The sequence below is a fragment of the Centrocercus urophasianus genome, unplaced genomic scaffold (genome assembly GCF_019232065.1).
Source record: "Centrocercus urophasianus isolate 14NV4802_14NV808 unplaced genomic scaffold, USGS_Curo_1.0 seq_12, whole genome shotgun sequence".
Lineage (NCBI taxonomy): Eukaryota > Metazoa > Chordata > Aves > Galliformes > Phasianidae > Centrocercus > Centrocercus urophasianus.
In genome coordinates, this window is record NW_024884364.1 from 33,579,433 (window position 1) to 33,602,318 (window position 22,886).

The 22,886-nt window shown below is 40.6% G+C and overlaps 1 protein-coding gene across 1 annotated transcript in view; it reads right to left on the minus strand.

Annotated features, from left to right (window-relative positions):
• Nucleotides 1-1,705: 1,705 nt before the first annotated feature.
• LOC122156272 (heat shock transcription factor 2 binding protein) overlaps nt 1,706-22,886 on the minus strand; it is a 36,082-nt gene continuing 14,901 nt past the window's right edge. The window contains exons 5-8 of the mRNA XM_042810914.1: nt 20,735-20,873; nt 18,497-18,614; nt 10,960-11,063; nt 1,706-2,413 (exon numbers count right to left, since the gene is read on the minus strand). Of these exons, the coding sequence (XP_042666848.1) occupies nt 2,205-2,413; nt 10,960-11,063; nt 18,497-18,614; nt 20,735-20,873 (570 nt within the window). The 3' untranslated portion in view covers nt 1,706-2,204. The remainder of the gene's footprint in view (nt 2,414-10,959; nt 11,064-18,496; nt 18,615-20,734; nt 20,874-22,886) is intronic.

Here is a 22,886-nt window from a genome sequence, read left to right on the forward strand (position 1 = left end):
TTCACAGATGGAGTGAGTCTCTCTTTTTCATCCATTTTGCATAATAAAACCCTCAGGACAGAAAAAAAAAAGATCTTAAGCTGGCTGGATCACTGATTGCTTGATTCTGAAGAAGCGGTCCTGGTGAGCTGTGCCTGAAAAATAAACCATCTGAGAGACAATTAAAAACTTATCATCAGATCTGAGCAGCCTGCTGGGAATCATCTATTTTAACTTGGCTATTAAGTGCTGAGCACAATTGAGGTTTTCAGTGGACATACAACTAATGAAAAGTCCTGACTGTTTTGTTTTCCTGATTTCATAGGGAAATGAGGTGCAATTGCATTGCCAGTCGCTCTTGTATCATTTGAATCTGTTGGTCAGTTCCCAGCAAATCTGGCTGAAGAGATGACTTCTCAAAGAAGCTCCCTTGAGCTCCATGAAGAGTTAGGGTAAACAGCAATAGAGATCTCTATAAAAACCTTCTAAAGGCAAAGCTGGCAGACTGGGGTGCACCCACCTTGGCAGCAGCCTGACAGCCCATTGCCACAGGTTACCAACCTGACCGTGAGTATCCACGTCACCCTCACCTAGCACAGTCCATGCAGTCAATTGGGTGGATGTGGTTTCATAATGGAAGGGCTGGAAGGGACAGAAAGGTGTTCAAGGAAAGTCTCAAGTCTACAGGACGTGAGGCTTCACCAGTTCTGCTCGCTGAACTAAACCTAGTTTTCTTCTTTTTAATGCTATTTATTGGCTTCCAAAAGTTTGATGAAAGACTTTCATGAGCAGATATCCATTAAATTAAAAGTGGACGCCCCATAGTGTTTCTTAAAACCAAACACTTTCATGAGTTGATATTCTGGGAAATTACAGGTTATCACTCTGATCCTTTTAAGATTAAACTCCAGGATAGCAAGATAAGAAAACAAATCCAAAGAAAGCACACTTTAAAAAAGATTTAAAGTCTTCCAAAAATTGGCACCTGGCAAGTTCAATGTACTCTTGAATCAGACACTGCAGAACCCCGTGCAACCCTTCTGTGTGAGACCTGTATCTTCATGTGAAACAGTCCCAAATCAGACAGCTACTCTTTGTAATGCTTGAGCCAATTACTTCCAATTTGCCAGCTGGTATATGACATTTCCAACTGTGAATATTCATCATTCTGCAAAAAAGTCTATTGGAAATGCTTTCACACCTATACTTAGACAATATTTAAATCCTATATGTTTTCTTTACAGTTGGATTAAAAGATGTCCACTCTGTATTTTGCTAGTTACACAGTTGATGTGCCATAACTTTAGTATTTTGATACCGCAGCATTGCATTTCTCATTTGCTACTCCTTCAAATAGCATCACCTAACTGGCTGTGTTTCTATCATCAAAGAAATGGACAACATTTTTCTCTAAAATACACGTCTAACTTCTACCAGTACAAAGCACACAGATGTCTGTATGTAGCACTGAGGTAAGCAAGTTATACAAAGCAGCTCCAGCAGCACAGTTTTGAGGGAATGCAATGCTGCTCATGACAGAGAAGCTGTTAATTCTAGCATCTTCTGCACACTGGGTACCACAAACAACAGTAATTAATATCCTTTTTCCAGGGCTTTTGAAAAAAACAATGGCTCGATTTCTAGTGTGCTTGGCAGCCATAAAATGGATTGACTTGCAGTTCCAGTGAGTCTGAATGCAAATTTCGAAAACAGAATCCATCACATGTTAAAGAATTTGAAATTTATTTTATTAAAATGCAAAAAGAGAGGAGCAATGAGATCAATAAAACTAGAACTTGGGATGCATTCTGACACAGAATTATGAGAAGCAACAAGGTTCTCTTCCAGTATAATAGTTCTTAAGGATGGACCTAAATGATTACTTACTACTCCAATAAACAACTCGTCATCAACGGATGAGATGACCATTCTACTCCCTGCATGTGATAAACAGACAACATAACCTGTAGCACTTTGGAAATCCATCATCAACGAAACTCTGCTCCTAGAAATGAAGCCTTTCCCATCTCTACCAGATTGCCTACTTGGACATTTACAACCCAACATATTTTCCTCGGCATTATTGTACCTGGATTGCCTAATTTCATAAAGAAATTTTGTCAGAGAAACTTATGCAGGGAATTTTTCTGTCAAGACAATTACCAATAACTCCCGCAGCACAGAAATACAGGAAAGACATAAGCAGTCGGTGTCACAGAGCTCTTCTATGCTTCATACTCAAGTATTTTAAGATCTTCAAGTAGCTCTTTTGCAAGTGCTTGCAGTTCCGCATTGCGGCTCTTTGACAGTGTAATGATACGTTGAAATGGCAAAGTATCACGCATCTCACAGGCTGACTTGGCTAATACTTCTGGCTCCAGAATCACAGACTGAAGGAGCCGCAGAACGTGAAGACAAACTTCAGTATCCGGGTCTAGAAGTGGAAGAGGAAAGAATCCAGTGCTTATTAGAAGTGAGCCTCCCCAAAAAAATAGTATGCAGCCATTTCTCACGGCTCAACACACAGGCTGGGAATAACCACAGTGTCATAATCTGCAGATGCCATTTGGTGCTGGCTTGTTGGCTCCAGAAGGAACCTGAAACAACAACTTTGCCCTCTTCAGCAGCATTTATTCAGTTGTGTTTGGGAGGAACAGACAGCCAGAAACCTCTCTCTTATCTTTCAGATGTTGAAAAGGCTACAAATAAAGGAATTTATCAGCTTAAATTTACTCAGTCAGTAACCAAGATATACTGTTGGATGCAATACAATTTAAGAGCACAACAAGCTCTACCCCATGACTAATTAGACTTACTTAAGAAACAAACAGACCAACTAATCAAATCAGCAGTAAAACACAATGCTTTCCTTTAATTTTTTACATAAGCCTTCAGATTCCTTCAAAGCTCAATACAACATTTATCTTTACAAAACTTTCTTGGCAACGACATATCAACCTTTCAGTTTAAATCAGTCTACATGAAAGCGAAATGGGTACTGAAGATCAGCATTGCTGCATCAGAGAAATTTACCAAGGAAGACCTTTGAGTGGCTTAAGCTAAGAAGACATAACAACTCTACTGTTAGGAAAACAAGATGCAATTTTAATTACTCAAACATTAGGAGCATTATCTTTTCATTGTTCACAACAGTCCGTTTGCCTTCAGTTGCTTATAATTTTAGCAAAAGCATCTCATAGAAAGCACAATTTTTGCAATTCTCTATTCTGCATATTCCAAATGAAAATGTATAATACAGTTTTAGGCTGAAGAAGTTATTTGTTTCAATTGCCATACATCATTTATGTGTTCATTGTTAGTATGCACAATCTTCAGCCAGCCTTCAATAAAGCCATGTGCTGGAATGTGGGGAGAAATAAGTACCTGAAATGACCACAGAGACCAAATTCTCACTGGAGGAGCATAAATGTGGTGCAGCAACAAATCATGTTGTGTTGAGTTCTAAGGAAAAATGTTTAGCGGGCTGAGGCAAATTCTTTTATTTGTTGGCTTATTTAATAGTGACACCTACAACCTGGAAAAGGGGTGAGGAGAATTACCCATTAAAGCGTAAGGGGAAATGTAAAAGCATCCAAGGGAGAAAATGGAATAAGGTGGACAGTGAAAATGACTATGGCTTTAAGCATGAAACTGTCTGTTCAGATGGGAATTTTTAAGCAATTCCCACTGTCACATCGCCGAAGAACAATATTAAAAATTGTGACATCTGATCTATCCCCACAAGACAGCCAGTCTCTCTTTTTTCCCCCCATTTTCTTTCAATAAATGAGATCTGTATATATTTTCTACCACATTTCCTTCACTATTTAAAGTGCAAACCTCGTGAGAAAAGAATTCTACTTTCTCCTGGGAAATGCAACTGCCCCAAACCAAACAACAAAATGCATTTTCTGCTATTTTGTGTAAGACTATCCTTAGTCACTGGGCACACTGGATAACTTAAGTCATTTGAGTAAGTATTTAAAAAAAAAAACAACAGTTATGATCAGTGCTGCACCACCACAGAAGTGGCCATTCTCATAGAACAGCTCCTATTGCTGGTTTCTGGACTGAGGGCCCATGGAATCCCTTTCTATCTTCATGCCTACCAGTCTTTTTTTTTTTATTTTTAATTTTTATGTGTTTATTTATGTATTTATTGCCCCCTTTATTTGTACTTAGAATTATTCTGCATTTCTTCACTGGAAATAGCAGCAATAAAACACACCCAAATAGACTGAAAGAAGCTTTTGGGAGTGAAATCTATGTAGCTCATTACAGCCTTCCTCTGTGTGAGATTATCCCTCCTTGTAATAAAGACATTAATACTTGCAGTGATTTGCTATGCTGCTGGGAAGCTCCATGTATGTAAGATCTGGATAAATAGTGCTTCATTATTAGTGCTGTTACATGCATTTACTTTACTATTATCTGCAAGAGTTTAAAAGCTGAACAAAGTAAAGAATTGATTAAGAACCAAGTGATAGCCGGGGGGGTAACAAAGTCAGGACCTATAGGAGATCAGGAAACGGACTCCAGCTTGACTAGCAACAACATTTTCCAATAAGTGAGGAGGTTCTAGGAAGAATCTTCAACAGCAGCCAGAGAAGCCCAACAGCTTGACTCACTCTAACAAGGAAGGAAATGATTCTGCACCAGAAGATGACATAATATGCATCTAACCTCCAGTTTCCATTGTTGTGCATGTGTTGTGAGTTGCCTTGAATTAAACAAATACATATGCCTCAGAATATACTTCCTTAAAATTACATATGATTTTGAAAATAGTACTTACTACAGATACTCATGTTTTCTAAGAGGATTTTTAAAAATAACCCTAGAAATCTTACCCTTCCCTCTTCAACATCTTTGGAGGTTTTTTCTAAAACCCCCATCTAGAGAATAGTTACAAGAAATGTGAGGAATCTTCATTATTCAGCACTGTGTACTTCAATAGCTTCCAGATTTAGTCATTTGTACACTAGCTGAGTAACATCTTGTTTGTACAAGATCAAAAAAAAAAAAAAAAAAGAAAAAAAAAGCCTCCACTGCAATCAAATCACTGCATCATATCCTCCCAACAACCAGCACACACATCTCCTGCACTAAAACTTCAAAACTACAGTCATTATTTCTGGGCAATAGGGTAAGAAATCAAGCTGCTTGCCTCAGTCGGGGATCACACGCGGAGCGTGAGCCTACCGCCATCACAAAGCGCTGATGCAATTTTAACAAGGTATTGAAGCTGCTGGAGTTTGCTGACGTTCTGCGAGCTGCCAGCACCACTGTTTGATGTCACTGGCTTTCAGTCACTGACAAAAGCAACTGATAACGTGGACAGACTTTAGTCACATCTGTCATTAGCACCATGCTCTCAGATGAACTGTTCCCTACAGCGGGATTTAAGTAATTGCATTACATCAATGCTAAACAGCTTATCTACAATTGGCTCTGAGCTGCATGAGCTCCATTTACACGTGCCCGTACCATTCCCTGGCCACCTGAGTGTAAGATTTATTACCAGCAAGCAGTTTACAGCTATGCCTATGTACGAGAGCAATATTTCAAAAGCTTCCCATTACTGCTGCTAATGTAATTCAATTCAATCACTGTCTGATTCTAGCACAAAGGGACAACCTCTCCCATTCCTTTTTATGAACCTGTCAAACGGACTACGTTCACAGCGGGTCTAATAGAGAGAGATAGGGCCACAGCTAGTTCCATGTAAGATCTTTCCACAGCGCTAATGCTGGTGGAGCTGAGCCAATATCTGCAACATGCAGAGTTTTCTGGACACTTTCATAATGCTGATTGGTCCAAGAGCCAAGAGGTATTGCAACATAGACACTATGCGAGGAAGGAGCAGGGAGAACATCGTGGCAGTAAAAAGAACAGCTTTGCTTTTGCAATTCCTATGGATGCAAATGCATTTTTGCTCTGCAAAACATCCTCTCCAGCTCCTGCAGAGCAGCTGGATTTGCTTCAGTCTGTTCCCTGGCCAAGCAACTGCTTTCACGGCCATACACAGACTTCAGCTTAGCAGAAATCCCCACTCCCCTGCAGATACATGCTTGTCATACTTTTACCAGGGAAATCCTTAGGGAGACTCAAGGAAGGAGACCATAGCAGCCAATGCAGACCCAATTTGCCTGACTGCTACATATAGGGCTGAAAGTGAAAAGGAACTCACACAGATGCGGTCCTGCAGCAGACAGACTCCTAAGTGACCTGTTAGGTGCGTTCCCCAGCTTCAATCAATCCTAATTTGGGCCTCTGAGGACTCCCAAAATAGCTACTGATCAACAGGAGACCAAACTAGTGCTTTACAGTGACAGATGCATTCACCAGAGTTAAGGTTCCTTACATATATTCACAAAAGGAAAACCACTGTCAGGATGGAGAACATCAGTTTGCACGGCTCTGATGTTAAGGAGGAGGATCTGGTCAAGAAAATCCTCCTCAGATGGTAATGACAGCCTCTCAGGGCTCACCAAGAGCTCTATTTAGAAAAACAGAATCTGCTTCTTAGAGAAGAGCAGGGGAAAAGGGCAAGTATTCAGTAGACCTCCTCTAGCCACTTTCGAGCTTTTCAGTCAGCAGTGGTTCAGGGACTTTTTGTGTCAGAGCTGACATCTTTCCATTTAAGAAAATAGATGCGTTCTTTAAGGACAAGTAGGGTAATCCTCTTCTTAAGACAGCAAGAAGAATATGAAACTGCTGAGAGAGTACCAGAAAAACTGGTAACTGAGGTTTCTATTTACCAACCAAAATTTGTTTTAATACAGACACTGATTCATAAATAGCAGAGCTCTGTTTGTCCAGATGTCTTTTAAATAGCACGCTGCCATGCATTTAACCTGAATTTCCAAAATTCTGACAGCTATAACCAATCCAAAACGAAAAGAAAGAAGCTGTCAGGATTAGTCATGAAGAGCAAATACTGAAGGTTGCAGGCAGCAAAATGAGAATGTGCTTCATATAGACATTTATAACAGAGACGGTCATTTGCAAAGAATTTGGATAAACAAGGTTAGATTTCCGTATGGAATTGTGGTGGAGGAAGCTGAAGGGAGAGATCTAAGATTAGTCATATGTCTCTTGTCTTTTGTTTAATGAAGTACCTGGAGCAATTTCCCAGCAAGGATGGGAAATGTCATTGACACAGTCTCTCTGAATTCCACCTCTCTAATACGTCCAACAAGAACAAGAACTGCAATACATGGAAAAAAAGAAAAAAGAAAAAAAAGGAAAAACAAAATGGATGCATGAGTTAAAAACAAACAAAAAAAAAAAGTGAAGAGCCCAATTTTCTCCAGCCCTCACTTGTTTGTACATGCTCTGTACGATTAAAAATGAAAAACAAAACTTAGTCTTTACCAGTAACACTGGAGCTAACTCCAACTTCTTCAAAAGATCCTTTGCAGGGAAAAGTCTCAGTCTACCTCTTTGAAAATGGCAGATTGAAAGTCTTAATGCATCTGCAGAAGTAAAGCACCAGCAAAAAAATACCGACAAATCTCAAGAGGATTTCCATCTAAAGTTATATAACTTCTTTTTCTACTGCTGAGGACAGAGCTTCCTGAAATCTGAAAGTTACATAAAACCTTTACCCAAGATATCAACACAGGGACAGCAGATGGAGACGGAGAAAACTAAAGCTGCCTATATCCTCCAAGACAGCAACAGCTGCTCTACACACAAATGGTGCTCCACAAGAAGAGAAACCTACTAATTCCACAAGCTGCTTCACAGACAGAAATCTGAGTCATCATCCACATATTTCATGCTCCCACCAGGCTGGGAAGATACAGGTAGGAATAGGTGATAGCAATGCAAGAATACAACAGCTGCATAGCTATGGGACTATTTTCTTCAGTGATCACTCTTGCTTATTAAAGGATGCCTCACCTTTCAGGCAGTACTTAATAAGGGGGGAAAAAGAGGAAAAGAAGTCTATGTCATACAGTGCTAAGCACAGTTCTGCATTACCTTCAGAAAGTGTGTCAAGCATTTGTTTTTTGCCTGTTTCAGTATAGCCTCCAGCAGAAGGAGCTATTAAGAATTCCTTTTAGTGCATGTGAAGACATTCTGGCTCATCCAAATTTTCTAAAGACAGTAGAACAGACAAAATCCCTTTGTTGTTAACATTCTTTCTCCACTAGGAATCATTACCAGGTTTGCCTCCTTTCTCTTATCATCCATGTGTTCAATGTCAAGGCATATTTTGAAAAAGTCAATCAGGCAGACAATCTGAATCAAACCACTCTTTGCTTTAGATGTAACAAGGGAGAATAAAGAAAATCAAGATATCGTGTGTTTCCTCTCTACTTTACTTAGAATCATAGAATCATAGAATCACCAAGGTTGGAAAAGACCTAAAAGATCACCCAGTCCAACCGTTCACCTATTCCCAATAGCTCCCACTAAACCATGTCCCTCAACACAACATCCAGCCTTTCCTTGAACACCCCCAGGCTCGGTGACTCCACCACCTCCCTGGGCAGTCCATTCCAGTGCCTGACCACCCTTTCTGAAAAGCAATACTTCCTCATGTCCAGCCTGAATCTCCCCTGCCGTAGCTTGAAGCCATTCCCCCTGGTCCTATCACTAACGACACGAGAGAACAGGCCGACCCCCAGCTCACTACAACTCCCTTCAGGAAGTTATAGAGAGCAATGAGGTCTCCCCTGAGCCTCCTCTTCTCCAGGCTGAACATTCCCAGCTCCTTCAGCCTCTCCTCATATGGCCTGTGTTCCAGACCCCTCACCAGCTTTGTTGCCCTCCTTTGAACACGTTCCAGGGCCTCAATATCTTTCTTGCAGTGAGGGGCCCAAAACTGGACGCAGTACTCGAGGTGCGGCCTCACCAGTGCTGAGTACAGGGGAAAAATGAGAAGGACATTCTTCCCTGGGGGACAAGAAGATTGGGAAGTGACTGAAAATTCTGAGAAAGAACTTGAGGGATTTATCTGTTGTATACAAGCAATTGGCCTGGATGTATAGTCTGAGATCATGGACACTTGTAGATTGGTGACAGCAAACAAGATGATTCGCTGAAAATTAAAAAAAAGTCAGAGGATGCTTTCAGAAGACTCTTAGTGAAAGCGCAGATGAAGGCCTAGAGAACTGCGGAAAGCTGAATCATCTCTCAAGCCTTAGCCAAAACAGTCTTTGAAGAAGCTTCCTGTAGGACGGCAGCGTATACGGGACACTGACAGCAAACCGTATTGCTCAGTTCTCTTGCATGGAAAAAAAATGTAAGTCTTTATAGTGTGGCAACTGCAGATGTTTATAATCTAATCGGGGCCAGCAGAAGGTGAAGATCCTGGCTGCAGAAACAGTAGAGAAGCAAGTGCGTGAGAAAGCTACTGAATTCTGGAGAAGTTCAGAGGTTGATTAAATGTAGAGAAAATGACAGCGATCTCATAGAAAATGACCAGAACAAGACTGCATCTTGGGTCCAACCTCTCATCCGATATACAAACTAGTCAGCCATCTCCCTTGACAGTAAGCAGACTTCCTCTCAAGTAAAAAATGTGAACTAGCAGATGCGGGTTATCTGAGCATCTTCCTCCTTTGCTGTATGGGGAGAAACTTATTATCAACACATAAAGGAATTAGCCATGCCCATCTTTTCCTTCCACAACCCATCCACACACAATTAACAGTATCAAAATGTAAAGTAGCCTTTCAAATTTCTTACTGCCACTAACAGCAGTAAATTATTTCTAATTGTGCCCTATTTTATTCTCTTGCACGACCTGGGAGCCTCCTTCAAACAAAAGACTGCATCAAACAAGATCAGCTTCTTTATCTTATCACAAAATTTAGAAGGGCACACTTGGGAACTCACATTTAGACCAGATTTTTGAAATTTTGGTTTGTTGTTTTTTGCTTGCTTGTTTGTTTTACTAGAGCAAAGCTCGTGTATTAGCCAAACACAGAGTAAAGGAAAATCTGAACTAGCATATGTTCAACTTCTACATACAGCAGAACGAAGGACGATATACACAGGGTACTCTCTGAGAACATAATTTTTCTCAACTGACATTAAAAAGCTGTAAAAACAGACAGGTGTTTTTCAACAGCGTTACAAGGATTACTTCATTTTCTGAGATTGCAGAAGAGTCTATGGCAGTGCAAAGCTGTAAGTTCCTTAGTGAAAAGCACGGCTACCTTAAAATACTTGAGAGAACTGTGGAAAAAACAAACAACTTCCAGTTTACAAGCCCAAGTCAAAGCTTTTCAAAAACTTCAACATGAATTTAGTTCTTTGAAAAAGAAGATGCAACCTCTGTCACTTCAGCTACCTTTTGTATTTACTTCTCATGTTACAGCAGGGTTTTGCACAGCAATGCAGAGTGCCAAGATGACTTACCTCCCTGATACTAATAAATGAGCACCAAAAATATTCTCATGGACAAGCCACAATAACCTCAGAAACCCAAGACAGAGCAAACTCTAGTTGCAGTTCACATGCAGGACATTGTCATGGCTCTGTAGTTATTGCAGCCCTTACTGTCTCTTACATGCTGTGCACACAGCTGCCAGCCAAGTTCCAACGCATGCCAGCAACGTCAATCTCAGCTGGCTCTTATACAGGGATTTGAGGCCTCTGAAAGAACATTTCTCCCAAATGTCTCAGGACACAGTTACATCTTCCCTTGTTGTATTTCAGTGATCTTAGTTTCACTCGGGTTTTAAAGTTGGTATACAAAAATACAGGTGACTTTTCTGATGCACTTCACAACATCTCACCATTCTTTATTTTTAATATCGGCCATAAATTTTATATTAATGGAGTATTACATACAGTATCAGAAATGTTGTGGGAAATGCACACCTCCTCCCCGTGAGTCTTTGTCGTTAACTTTTAATCTGACAAAAGCTTTCCACAGTCAGGTTTCTATTTTGTACCTGCCATATTCCCACAATCTACAATCCCCGAAGCCAAATTTACAAGGTTCTTAGAGCAACTTACCATTCAAGAGCCACCAAAGCAAAGGGATAAAACCTGGACTTTCACTGATGTACTTCAAGCCTTTCAAGTTGATACTCACGTTGTAAAGTGACATTAGCATTAGTCTAAAATTGAAAGGAAAAAGAAGTGATTTATTTTCATTTCTTTGCATCTTTTGTTATCTTTTTCTGCTTATGCCCATCCTGTATTGATGCTGAAGTGTCACCTCATTATTTATACCTTGAGGACAGAAACAAGTTTCAAATGCTACAAAACTATGTAGCTATAGTATGATTACATATTTCACTCCTGTAGAAAAACATGCCACCTAAAAGGCTCATCAAACATACATGAAACATACAAAAGCAGGATTTGGCTTTACATGCCCATACAATCTACACAACAGGTTCACAGTGATAATCTGTGCTGGGCGCAAGATGATTTCAGAGCTGCTTGCTCTGACAAGTAAAAGGGCCAACAGGAAACACAAAAAAGAAAGGCTGTAGGCTGAGTACTAGAAAATGTCAAAGGATGTGCTCCACTGGTTGTGCAATGCAGGCCTTATGTACACCAATCCTACGGTCAGCTGAAACAGACACACAGTTTAGGCCATTCTCTTTGAAGTATTATCTTATTTCTACAGCAGATAAGAACAGATGTAATACATAGCTAATGCACAGCGAGAACCAATGCATTCTCTCTCCTCTTACAGGGAAGTGACTACACCTACCGAAGCACTTAGAAGAAGGGAGCAGGCTCTAAGTATAAAAAAAGGAAGCGTGGGTAGTCACAATTCAGCTTAGCATGCTTCTTCCTATGCTGGACTGCTGCTTTCTGCCACAGGTGTTAGGCAGCGTGACCACAGAATGACAAATATAGAATCACAGAATGGCTTGGGTTGGAAAAGACCTCAAAGATCATCCAGCCCCCCTGCTGTACACAGGGTTACCAACCACTAGATCAGGTAGCCCAAGGCCTCATCCAACCGGATGCTGCTGGCCTGTAAATGGAGACCCTGCTGTGAAAAAAAAAGACTGCTCATCTCTTAAAATGTCATCGCAGGCTTTTCTATTCACTCTGCCTTCAGGAATCCTGATTGATTAGTTTCAATTCACAAGTGGAAAGACATCTGGCCTTTTTTGGTTTGTTTTAAGACAACAGCACCAGACTTCAGTTTGGCCATAAGTATGCTTTTAGCACAAATCAACACAGGATAGCACAGGCCAAATGCTACTCTCACCCACACCTCTTCAAAACTTGTTTCCAAATGACATTTGGGCAACCTCAAAGCCTTAGAAAAAAGACTATTTTCTTAGAAGGTGATTTCTTTTCGTTTTTTATTACGGTCATCAGGTTGACAAAGGACAGAACCCATATGCTGTCTTCTAGGTTAACAAAGACCACCTACAGTCGTGCAGCTACAAAGAATTTACTTCACTGAGAATTGAAAAAAAAATCTAACGTGACACCTCTGACAAACTGAAACCAAGACTGCTGCTCTTTACAGTCACACTGCACTTCAGCGTGTGAACCACACAATAAAAACACAACTCGTTCATTTCAGCTACATTTTCAAAAGCTCCCCAAAACTGTTTTTCCTAATTTATCAGCCCCCTAAATAAGGAGGTGCATTAGTCCTCTTTTGGGACTGCGTAGAAAACAAGTTACATATTAAACCACTCTCAGCGTTTCTACAAGGAGAAAATGAGATTTGTTGGAGAAGTCTTGGTATTTGAACAGGATGACTCCAGCCTGCTGATCCCACCAGTTTCTCTCAAGATGGCTTCCAATTAAGTTACTGCAAACATGAGAACCTTCAGTATGATCAGGAACTTGAAAAAATCTGAAAACCATCAGGAAAGGGGGGGGCTGACTACCAAGTACCAAGCGCATCAGCCTCAGCTACGTCAGTGCTGGTGCGATGCTGTAAGACATAGGATGCTACACAGAGAAATGGCATCTTTGCCAGTTTGTGCAGACAAAGTGCCTAGGCCAAAATGCAGTTTCAGCTGCTTCAGATTGTTGGACAAATGTGGCACCCTGAGGCTCCAAACACATCTCCACTTTTCAGCACTAGCAACTACTAACACTAAATGCAAAGGATTTTCTTGACACTAAACCTTCTCCTGCAGCTTCTGCTGAGCTAGTTCTGCTTTCAAACGTTTCAAAACGTTTTCAAATGCAGATAATATCACACTGCCTTCCATATTTCTGATGATAGTTTTTGTACAAATTTTGTTTAAAATTTTCTTTTTCAGCTAGGTAGAGTCAGTGAGCTTACCTCAGAATTATTTCCATTTTCTTCTAACTGTCAGCAGGAACCTTTCTACTTAATGGTAGAAAGCATACAGGAAAAAAAAAAAAAAAAAAAGCCATGGATGTTAGCAAGGCAAACCAATCCTAAAACTGTAGCATGGTTTGGGTCGGAACTTCCTACCCACCTGCCACAGACAGGGACACTGTGCACTGGATTGGGCTGCCCAGGGCCCCATCCAACCATCCAGCCTCCAGGGATGGGGCACCACAGCTTCTCTGGGCAGCTGTGCCAGCACCTCACTGCCCTCTCAGTGTAGAATAACACTCAACCACTACAAACTTCCAGCCAAGATGACCCCGATGCACCTGAAAAGTTCTGGAGTCAGAAGTTGTCTCACATATCCTTTCTCCCTTCCAGTGATGTTCTCCTACCCTGCCTTTTATGCAGAATATCTTAAAAGCTGTGCAGTGGCTGGAATGACAGGATTAGTGCACTTTAAAAAAGCTACGGTTGGTGCTATGAATTCCTATTTAATTTTCAAAGATGACAACATGTAAGTCAATGCTCTGGACAACGAAAAGGGAAGATGAAAGTATGCAGCTCCTGTAACATTGACAGAGCACATCATGATACTCAGAACATAGCACTAGGTCTCATACAAACAACTATACAGAAACAGGAGCAGGTTGGAATTCTCTGCCCTGTTCTGGGATCTTGGCTGCTGCTATCTCTCACGACTGTGATAAAGCTGCCTGTTATCCTACTGGCACCATTTCCAAACAAGAGGGAAATAACATTACTCCTAACAGTCTTCACACCTCACATCTCATTCTTAAGTGAACACGGCTTAAGTTAATCTGCCATCAGCAAGGTTTCCAGCAGTCTCCATGCATATCTTCATATAGCAGGAAAGGAAAGCAACACAACTCAGTTCAGTCTGCAACAAAAGATAAGCTACATTAACTGCTGCACTGCTACGAGTTTGATCACTCAGGCTCTTAAGTAGTTAGAAACAAGAGCAATAGATTATTAAATCTACTGCATCAGTGGCCATCAGTAAGCAGTGAGAGGTGCTGTGGAATTGAATTTGCAGCCATAAAGCCCACACGCTCCTTTTTATATGGCTCCTGCAGCTCTTAATGCAATCCAGAATCCAAGCCCTGACAAAGCAGCACAGCTGTAATTACATCTAATCAGCCAGAATTAAAATGATCAAAAAACAATACCTCACAATGGAAAGTGCTAATATTTCTCGACAATTTCTTTCATCATTAATCTGTTTGACATTTACAGATAGAAATAAAGTGACGTAAAGAGATACCGCTATGTTTGTATTCTTCTTTTACTTGTTTGCTATGTGCAGACAAAAGAGACTTGAGTTGTGCTGGTGATCCAGTAAAGTGCTGTGGTTTGCAGGGTCACAACAGGACTCAGCCCATCCCACTAACCAGCACTAAGGGCCTCATCCTACAGTAGCATATTATTACTAATTAAACACACATGTGTACAATACAAACTTTTCCAGGCCCTTCATACCAGTTTATATCACCAGTACTTGCACATGCTAGTAAGTACTTTTTGTAATTCCTATTTTTATGAAGAAAATCTGACACACAGCATGACTTCATAGACAGTATTTTCTGCTTTCTGTCAGTGTGGAGAGTTCTTTAGTTATGCGCCTCACAGTCTTCATATTTAGGCAATTCCAAAATAATTAACATTGTTTACTACTGTATCTGTCACTGCTTTAAAATCTACAGCTAAAACCACTGTGAAGGCCCTTTTCCTTAATAGATGGGATTAGTACATAGAGTGAAATATTCTTAGTGGCTGCTTCCAAGTGCTACATGAGCAAAGCTGAAGATTCCCATCAATTTAATTACAGACATAAACAATTGTGAAAATGCTTACTGACCACCTAATAATTATTAGTGTTGATCAAAGCCTACAGCAACGCCATGTAAAATCTTTCACACCATGATTTCAGAAAGGCAAAATAACGTCATGAGATTTCAGTCCTAGCACCCACATAGAAGCTTTAGCTGTATGGATAGTGTAGCATTGTGAGAATAATTGGAAACTTTTCCCCTAAATATTTTATTTATACATTGTTACAACAACAAAAAACCCTCACAGATTGCTAGAACTGAAAGAGGGAAAGAAGAGAACTTCTCTTTCCAGTTTACTTGGTGTTCGATTCTGCTGCGTGCAGAATTAGTCACAGTCTCCCCCTATTTGTCACACAGTAAAGAAAAATACTTTTGAAAATAGAAGCTAAAAAATAATTTTAAAGCAACAAAACTGAGCAAAGGACAAACACATCCTTGAAAATACGAAGCCAAATTTTGTCTTTTATTGCCTAAATGTTAAGTCAGTAATTTCTTTCCATTTTGGTCACAACAACCCCAGGCAACCCTACAGGTTTTGGCAGGAGTGGCTGGAAAGCTGCCTGATGGAAAGAGACCTCGGTGTACTGATGGACAGTTGGCTGAATATGAGCCAGCAGTGTGCCCAGGTGGCCAAGAAGGCCAATGGCATCCTGGCTTGTATCAGGAATGGTGTGGTGAGCAGGACTAGGGAAGTCATCCTGCCTCTACACTCAGCACTGGTGAGGCCTCACCTTGAGTACTGTGTTCAGTTTTGGGCACCTCACTCAGAAAGGACATGGAGATGCTGGAGCAGGTCCAAAGAAGGGCAACAAGGCTTGTGAAGGGCTTGGAGAAAATGTCCTATGAGGAGAGACTGAAGGAACTGGGGCTGTTTAGTCTGGGGAAGAGGAAGCTGAGGGGAGACCTTATCACTCTGTTCCAATACCTGAAAGGTGCTTACAGCGAGAGCGGGGTTGGTCTCTTCTCACTGGGACAGGAGGGGAAATGGCCTCAAGTTGCTCCAGGGTAAGCTTAGGTTGGATATCAAGAAACACTTCTTTACAGAAAGGGTTGCTAAGCTCTGGAATAGGCTCCCCAGGGAGGTGGTTGAGTCACCATCCCTGGATGTGTTTAAAAACCGTTTGGATGTGGTGCCCAGGGACATGATTTAGTGGAGGGTTGTTAGAGTTAGGGTACGATGGTTAGGTTGTGGTTGGACTCGATGATCTTTAAGGTCTTTTCCAACCTGAGCAATTCTGTGATTCTATGTAATGCACAGAGTGGTGACATTTTGAAGGAAATACACCACCCTTCTAAAATGATGGACGTTCTCATCCACAAGACAGAGCTGTAAAAATATCTGTCTGTATGTGTATATAGAATCACAGAATCACCAAGGTTGGAAAAGACTTCCAAGATCATCCCATCCAATTACCCACCCACCACCAATATTTCTCCACTAAACCACGTCCCTCAGTACAACATCTAAACGTTTCTTGTGCAAATTCTTCTTTAGACTTCACTCAATTTATTATACCAAAAGGCTCTATTGAACCCCTAACTGCTTCATGGGATTGATTCTGTGTACTTTATTTCTATTTCATGTATTTCAGTATTTGTACTGCAGTACGGCCACAATGTTCACAGCATCACATGCGAGTCTTCTGGCAGGTTTTGAAATATAATTAAAACAAAATATCGTTTCAAAAGGAGGGCCTTCAAATCCAATTGCATTATCAAACTACATTAATACAACCTGAAATGTTCAAAAATCACATCTTACCCCACAGCTGCTCATTTGCTTAAAATCTTGACTATGTTTAGGAACACTTTCCCTCCTCCCCATTAAAGAAAATCCTTTTTGTTTTTGTTTTTTTGGTTGACATGCATGCTTTCAACCACTGTAGGACCTCTCTTAGTATTTTTCCATAAATACACGAAGGCACAAACTATCTCTTCTTTCTTAAGTTGAATCTTTTAGTTGGGACTTAACAGAAAAACACCGCTGCAAGTGTTAACTAGCTTGCTTTGAGGCTGACCTTCAAGACCAAAGCTTGGGAAACACAGGAAACAACTGACCCCAAAGTATCTATCTATTGCATACAGCACAGGCTGTTCAGCTTCCTCTTCGCTACCCTTCATGTAAAGGCAAGTATCTTCAGAGGGCAGCTTATTCACTTCCAACATGGGCTGAATGAGTCATTTTACAGCCCCATCTCTCTGCACTGACGGTAGGAAGAAGCGCAGAAAGCCACCAGATACTTGACCACTAGCTTTCAGACAGCTGAGGTTAAGCAATATAAAACCTATCCGAATTTAGGACTGAGCCTGATTTCATACTCATCACATACAAGCTGCTTAAGTGCGCGCATAGAGATGCAATCGGGTTATTGTGGCTGACAAGGTTGCTGTTTGTCAGCTGAACTGTGATAGCTAGCTTGTGCATGAATTCACAGCATGCACTCCCTGCCCAGCTAGAAAAAAAAACCACATACGTTGGCTTAAACCATCTTCAAGAACAAATTAACCACGAAGTTCTATACTATGAGAGTGGTGAGGTGCTGGCACAGGCTGCCCAGAGAGGTTGTGGATGGATCATCCCTAGAGGTGCTCAAGGCCAGGTTGGATGGGGCCCTGGGCAGCCTGGTCTGGTATTAAATGGGGAGGTTGGTGGCCCTGCATGTGGTGGGGGAGTTGAAGATTCATGATCCTTGAGGTCCTTTCCAATCCAGGCCATTCTGTGATTCTGTGATTCTATGACATGACATGGCTAGTGTCCACTGTGTAGCAAAATACTAAGTACTCGATAAGCTGTGGTAATTTGCTTGCTAAAGTCATTCTTCTCAGCTTTAAAAGGTGTGAGAAAAAGACACAGCTAGCAACCTTCTTAGTTTCTCCACCACTTACTAAGTACAACTTCTTCAGTGGCTGAAGGGTGTAACACGGGCTTTTCTTTCATCTCTCTGTCATGAAGTCCCTTTACAGGCAGCACCTATTACAAGTGTACAGTGCCTCTGGCTACTAATGTTTTAGAATTCAGTAATCTAATTTTTGCTCTTAGCAGAGCACTTTTTTCACTTAAGCAAGTAGGTATTCTTCGTAGTGGAAGAGAACAAAACTCACAAATCTACATTTCCCACAGTTATCTCTATTTTAAAGCTTGACCTCATGCTTTCCTTATCTGACCCTCAAACAATGAGCCCCTCCGAAGGTAGGTGGGCAGTATTACAGTGCTTAGGAGTCTTTTAAAGGGACACAAAACCTGGATAAAGCTAGCCTTGCAGGTAAGCCTAGTGTATCTGCAAGGAATGCTTCTGTGGAAAGTTTCCAACCGTTATGCCTCACCTCCAGGAAAGGAAATAATAATGTGAAAGTGGTAACACTGCTTTTATCACTGATCTACATTCAAAGAAGAAAAAAAAAGTCATCATACACTTTAAACTTTGTACAAAGTCCTGGCTTCATCTCTCCCAGGAGGTGCATCATTGTGTCCAACAGGTCACGACTTGAACTAACCAAGAACTCACGGCCACAAGCCAGTGCAGCCACATCTGTGAGAGAACACAAAATATCACCATAAAATTCATGTTTCAAACATAACTTTATGATAATTACCAGAACAAGTAAAAAAATGTCAGCTGTAATGAATGAACTATTGTATCTGCATCAACTTGAAGCTACATCCATCGTCAGAGCAAATATTGGAGCAGCAAATGATTCTGATCAAACTCCCTCATAATTCTACTTCAATAATTCAAATATTTGTTCAGAGTGGCCAGCATTCTAGCAATAACACAGTTATCATGAAACGAAAGGATGGATTCAAGCAGTTCTAGCCTAAAATCTACAAGTACCACGGGAATGAAGCAAAGCTGAGCATCATAAATTCTGATTTTCAGGAACAGGATTGGAGTTTGCTTTACAGTCACTCAATCCAATATGCCTGGCACATTACACAACTGCAATACTTGTGAAAGTCTACTCAGAGTTCTTTTCCTAATTCTCTGCAGGCACTACATTATTCACGCACGAACCAAGTGGCAAAAACATTTCCAGTGACTACTGCTCTAAAACAGATTTTCCTCAAATATTTTCCCTTATGCTAGTCCTGTAACTCAGGAAATCCTTATGTGTAAAACATCTTCAAGCAACTTGGACTTTCAAGCCTCCTCCAAGTGAGTGAAGTACCATGAATGTAATGAGTGACAGAATTCAGCTCCCTGGCCTCCCATTCAGGGCAGATTTTGGGATGTACTGCATGACAAAGTTCCTCCACGTACCCTCAGTTTCTCTCTGACATGGATGTCCATTTTTATTTTTTTTTCAGTTTTAAAGGCCTTTTAAACTCAGAATTAAGCAGATGTTCAAAGGATACGGCACATAATTAAGGATTGGTGCCATAATGTGTGTTCATGCTGGGCTGTGTTAAGACTGCACTCAGAACTTCTGTTCTGTTGTTCTCCGACTTCTGAATACTTGGCACTTAGTGACCAGCTCTCCTCCTCTAACGTAATACTAGGAGGACTACACTCATACTTTCTACATCATTTGTATGTCTGCATCCTTTATCATACTTAAGTTTCAGCAACCCCTTTCCTAAATTACAAAGAGAAAAACCTTGGCATCACTTAATTCAGTGGAAAAAAAAATCAGCCTCAGTGAGGCAAGATTTCGTTCCACCACACTGATTCCTCTTCAGGCAGAACACCGTCATCCTCCCCCACACAGGCCATTAAACATTTTATTTGTTCTGACTTTACTTTTGCTATGCTTCTATTGCTATTTTTTTTCTTTCTTTTTTTTTTTTCTGGTGAAGCTATTGGAGAGAACTGCATCCCACCCTTAGTTGGTACAGTGGCACAATGTGCCACACATCATTTCTTATTTCTTTAACGGCACACCAGCACCTAAAATCATACATTCAGAAAAGCCACTAATGCAAGATTCACTTGTACAGCCATTGTTTCACCTACCTTGCATCACATCATTAACTAATACCATTTTGACAGCTGCACTGCAGTTGATGTATCATCCCTATCTCTAATAGCCTTCCAAGCCAAGGGCAGCCATACAGAGACAATCTCTGTCTTCCTTCTGTTCTGTGATTCCTATCTATTTTCTACCTCTAAAAAAATATTTAGGGTGGAAGTAACATTTATTAACTTCTACTTCTCTTAGGATCACTGAATTGGGGATCTAGAAGACAGCGAAGATGGAGTCCACCTGACAACAAGACTCTTACACAAATTCAAAATGCTGAACACATACCTTGAGATGATTGCATCATCTGCAGCTAGCACATCTCAAAGATGTGAGCACTATCTGTGATTCAGACAGTACACTGCTTGACATTTACAAAGCAAGGTGAGTGCAGATGACTAGTGAAAGAGTACTTGCTTTACTTCAGATTGACCAGAAGTGCTAAGAAATTTCAGAACTGAACAAATTTTACACATCACATCCTTAACTGAAGTTCAGAAAGTTCAATTCCTCACAGAGTTACCAAATCAAAAAAATCTGCTAGAGCTTTAGAAGACTAGAAGTCACCCAAGATACCAACACTGACTAAATATTTGACTTCAGAAGGCTGTAATTGTTGTGGTATATACAGAGCAATAAAGAAATTCCCAGTGTACATGAAATGCTATTTTGAGAGATAACATTAACTTACTTGTTACAATCCCTGCCAACGCTAACACAAACTGATTTTCATCAGAATCCAAATCCTGCTGTTTCATGTCTTCACTTAATGACTTCACAAAGCTCTCCATAGTCTGTGCAGTGATAGTAAAAAACTTCGCTGCCTTGCTCTGCAAGCGTGGAGGAGAAAAAAAAAAATTATTCACACTACAGTGACTATGATTATTAGATCCTACAATAAAACTGGACAAACTGCAAAGTTATTAAAGCATCCAGTCACCTCATAAAACAGTATAAAGTAAAAGGTAAACACCAAGTGACACGCTTAATTCTCTAATATTTGGAACCATTATCTCAGGAGAATAAGGGAAACTACTCAGTGCTACGTTTATAAAACTCTATTATTGCATAATTACATCCTAAACTCTAAATAATGCATATTAAACAAAGTGCTTACTCTCAAAACCAAGACCATTATCTCTTTGCTTTGCAGTAGCTGCAAGGCATTTCATACTCACCTCAACTACAGCCACTTTTGCCAAAACTCTATCTAGCTGACAACCGGACAGTTGCCTAGCCTGCATGACTTGTTATGAATTTCCTAAGAAAACCAATGAAATGCTCAGAGATCCTAATAAAAGGATTCATGTATTGCTCAATATAAGATGAAGAATAACGTGCTGGGCAGCTCTTTAGAATAGGAAATAGAGGTCTCCTCTGGGTCACAGGTCAAATTTAAGTCAATGTCACCTAGGAAAGACAAGCATCATGCCAGAATGAGTAAACAGAAGCACAGCCTGTAATTATGTTATACAATCTCCACTATGCAGCACAAGATCTCAGCTGGAATACTGCTCCGTTTTGGGGTATCTCCGTTGAAGAATTAATCATCCAGCACGAAGCTCAGAGCAGATCAAAGAACATGGTCAGAGATGCAGGCAGAACCCACAGAGAGCAACTGAAAGAACGGCTTCTCCTTAAATGCTGACCTGTAAAACACTGCTGAAGCTCTATTTCCCACAGAGGATTCTGTTTTTTCGATCAAAATAGCATAACAGAAAGCGCAGGTTTCCTGGTGTGCTTAATAATTTTGCAAGTCATCTCATGAGAACTGAAACCTCGTCACTTCCTGCAGCAAGCCAGTGGAAAAGCCAAATAGCTCAAGAAAGTGCCTACAATTCCCATCACTTTGTGAAATTGCTGAACTCCTACTTAGTTTGAAAGTGACTGAAATATTCAGTATTTTATCAAAACTACCATCTTCACAATACTTAAAACCCACCAATACCATTCATTTATTTCTCCACTGCTGCACACAGACCACACTGAAGACATGATCTGGGAGAAACGCAGCACAGTTCGTGTGGGGTGACTCCAACAGTGGGACATAGAAGGCAGGGTGAGCCAACACTCTTTCTTCACAAATGAAACTGCAGCCCCAGAATAGGAATGAAGGGGTTATGGGGAAAGACAAGGGAAAAAAAAGTATGCTTCTGCTTGCACCAAATGTATTTTGTATACAAGCATGGGTAATGCTCCTCAGAGATGGTCATTTTAACATAAGCAGTGACTATCGTTTAAGCAACAAAGGATACAAGAGAAAATGAAGGAAGAAAATTTAGTATTGCAGACTAATGTAAGCTACTATAAAAAAAGTGTATTCATACAAGAACACTATGCAAGAGTAGTACTAAGAGAGTGCTAAGGAAACCAGAAACCAGGCAAAATTATTAGTCGGTCCATTGAGGTGCACTGGTGTCCTTGCTGCTGAGCCTTCTTTCCAAAGAACCATCATTTCACTAGTGGTGAGGTCTCAGATGAGGAAGCAGAGATCAGTCAAGTTCATAAATAAGAAACATGACATACTTTGTGCAGTCTCTGATTAGCTTGACAGTGTTTTCATGGAACTTGAAGAGTCTCTCACCCATAGACGCTGAGATAAGGACAGCTCTGAGAGCAGCCATTAATGTGCTTGAGCTGAAATGGTGCAGTGAGCCCCTCCTTTGCATTCCATGTAACTTCTCAGTGAAAACATCAGTTAACATACGAAAATGCTGCCATAAAATACAGAGCAGATTTTCACCATCACAGATAACTGCAGTAGCAGCTCACCTGGTAACGTCCAAAATGTCTTATGTTGAAGTAAACCTTGATGTTATTCTGAAATTAAACCTTCAGTTTCT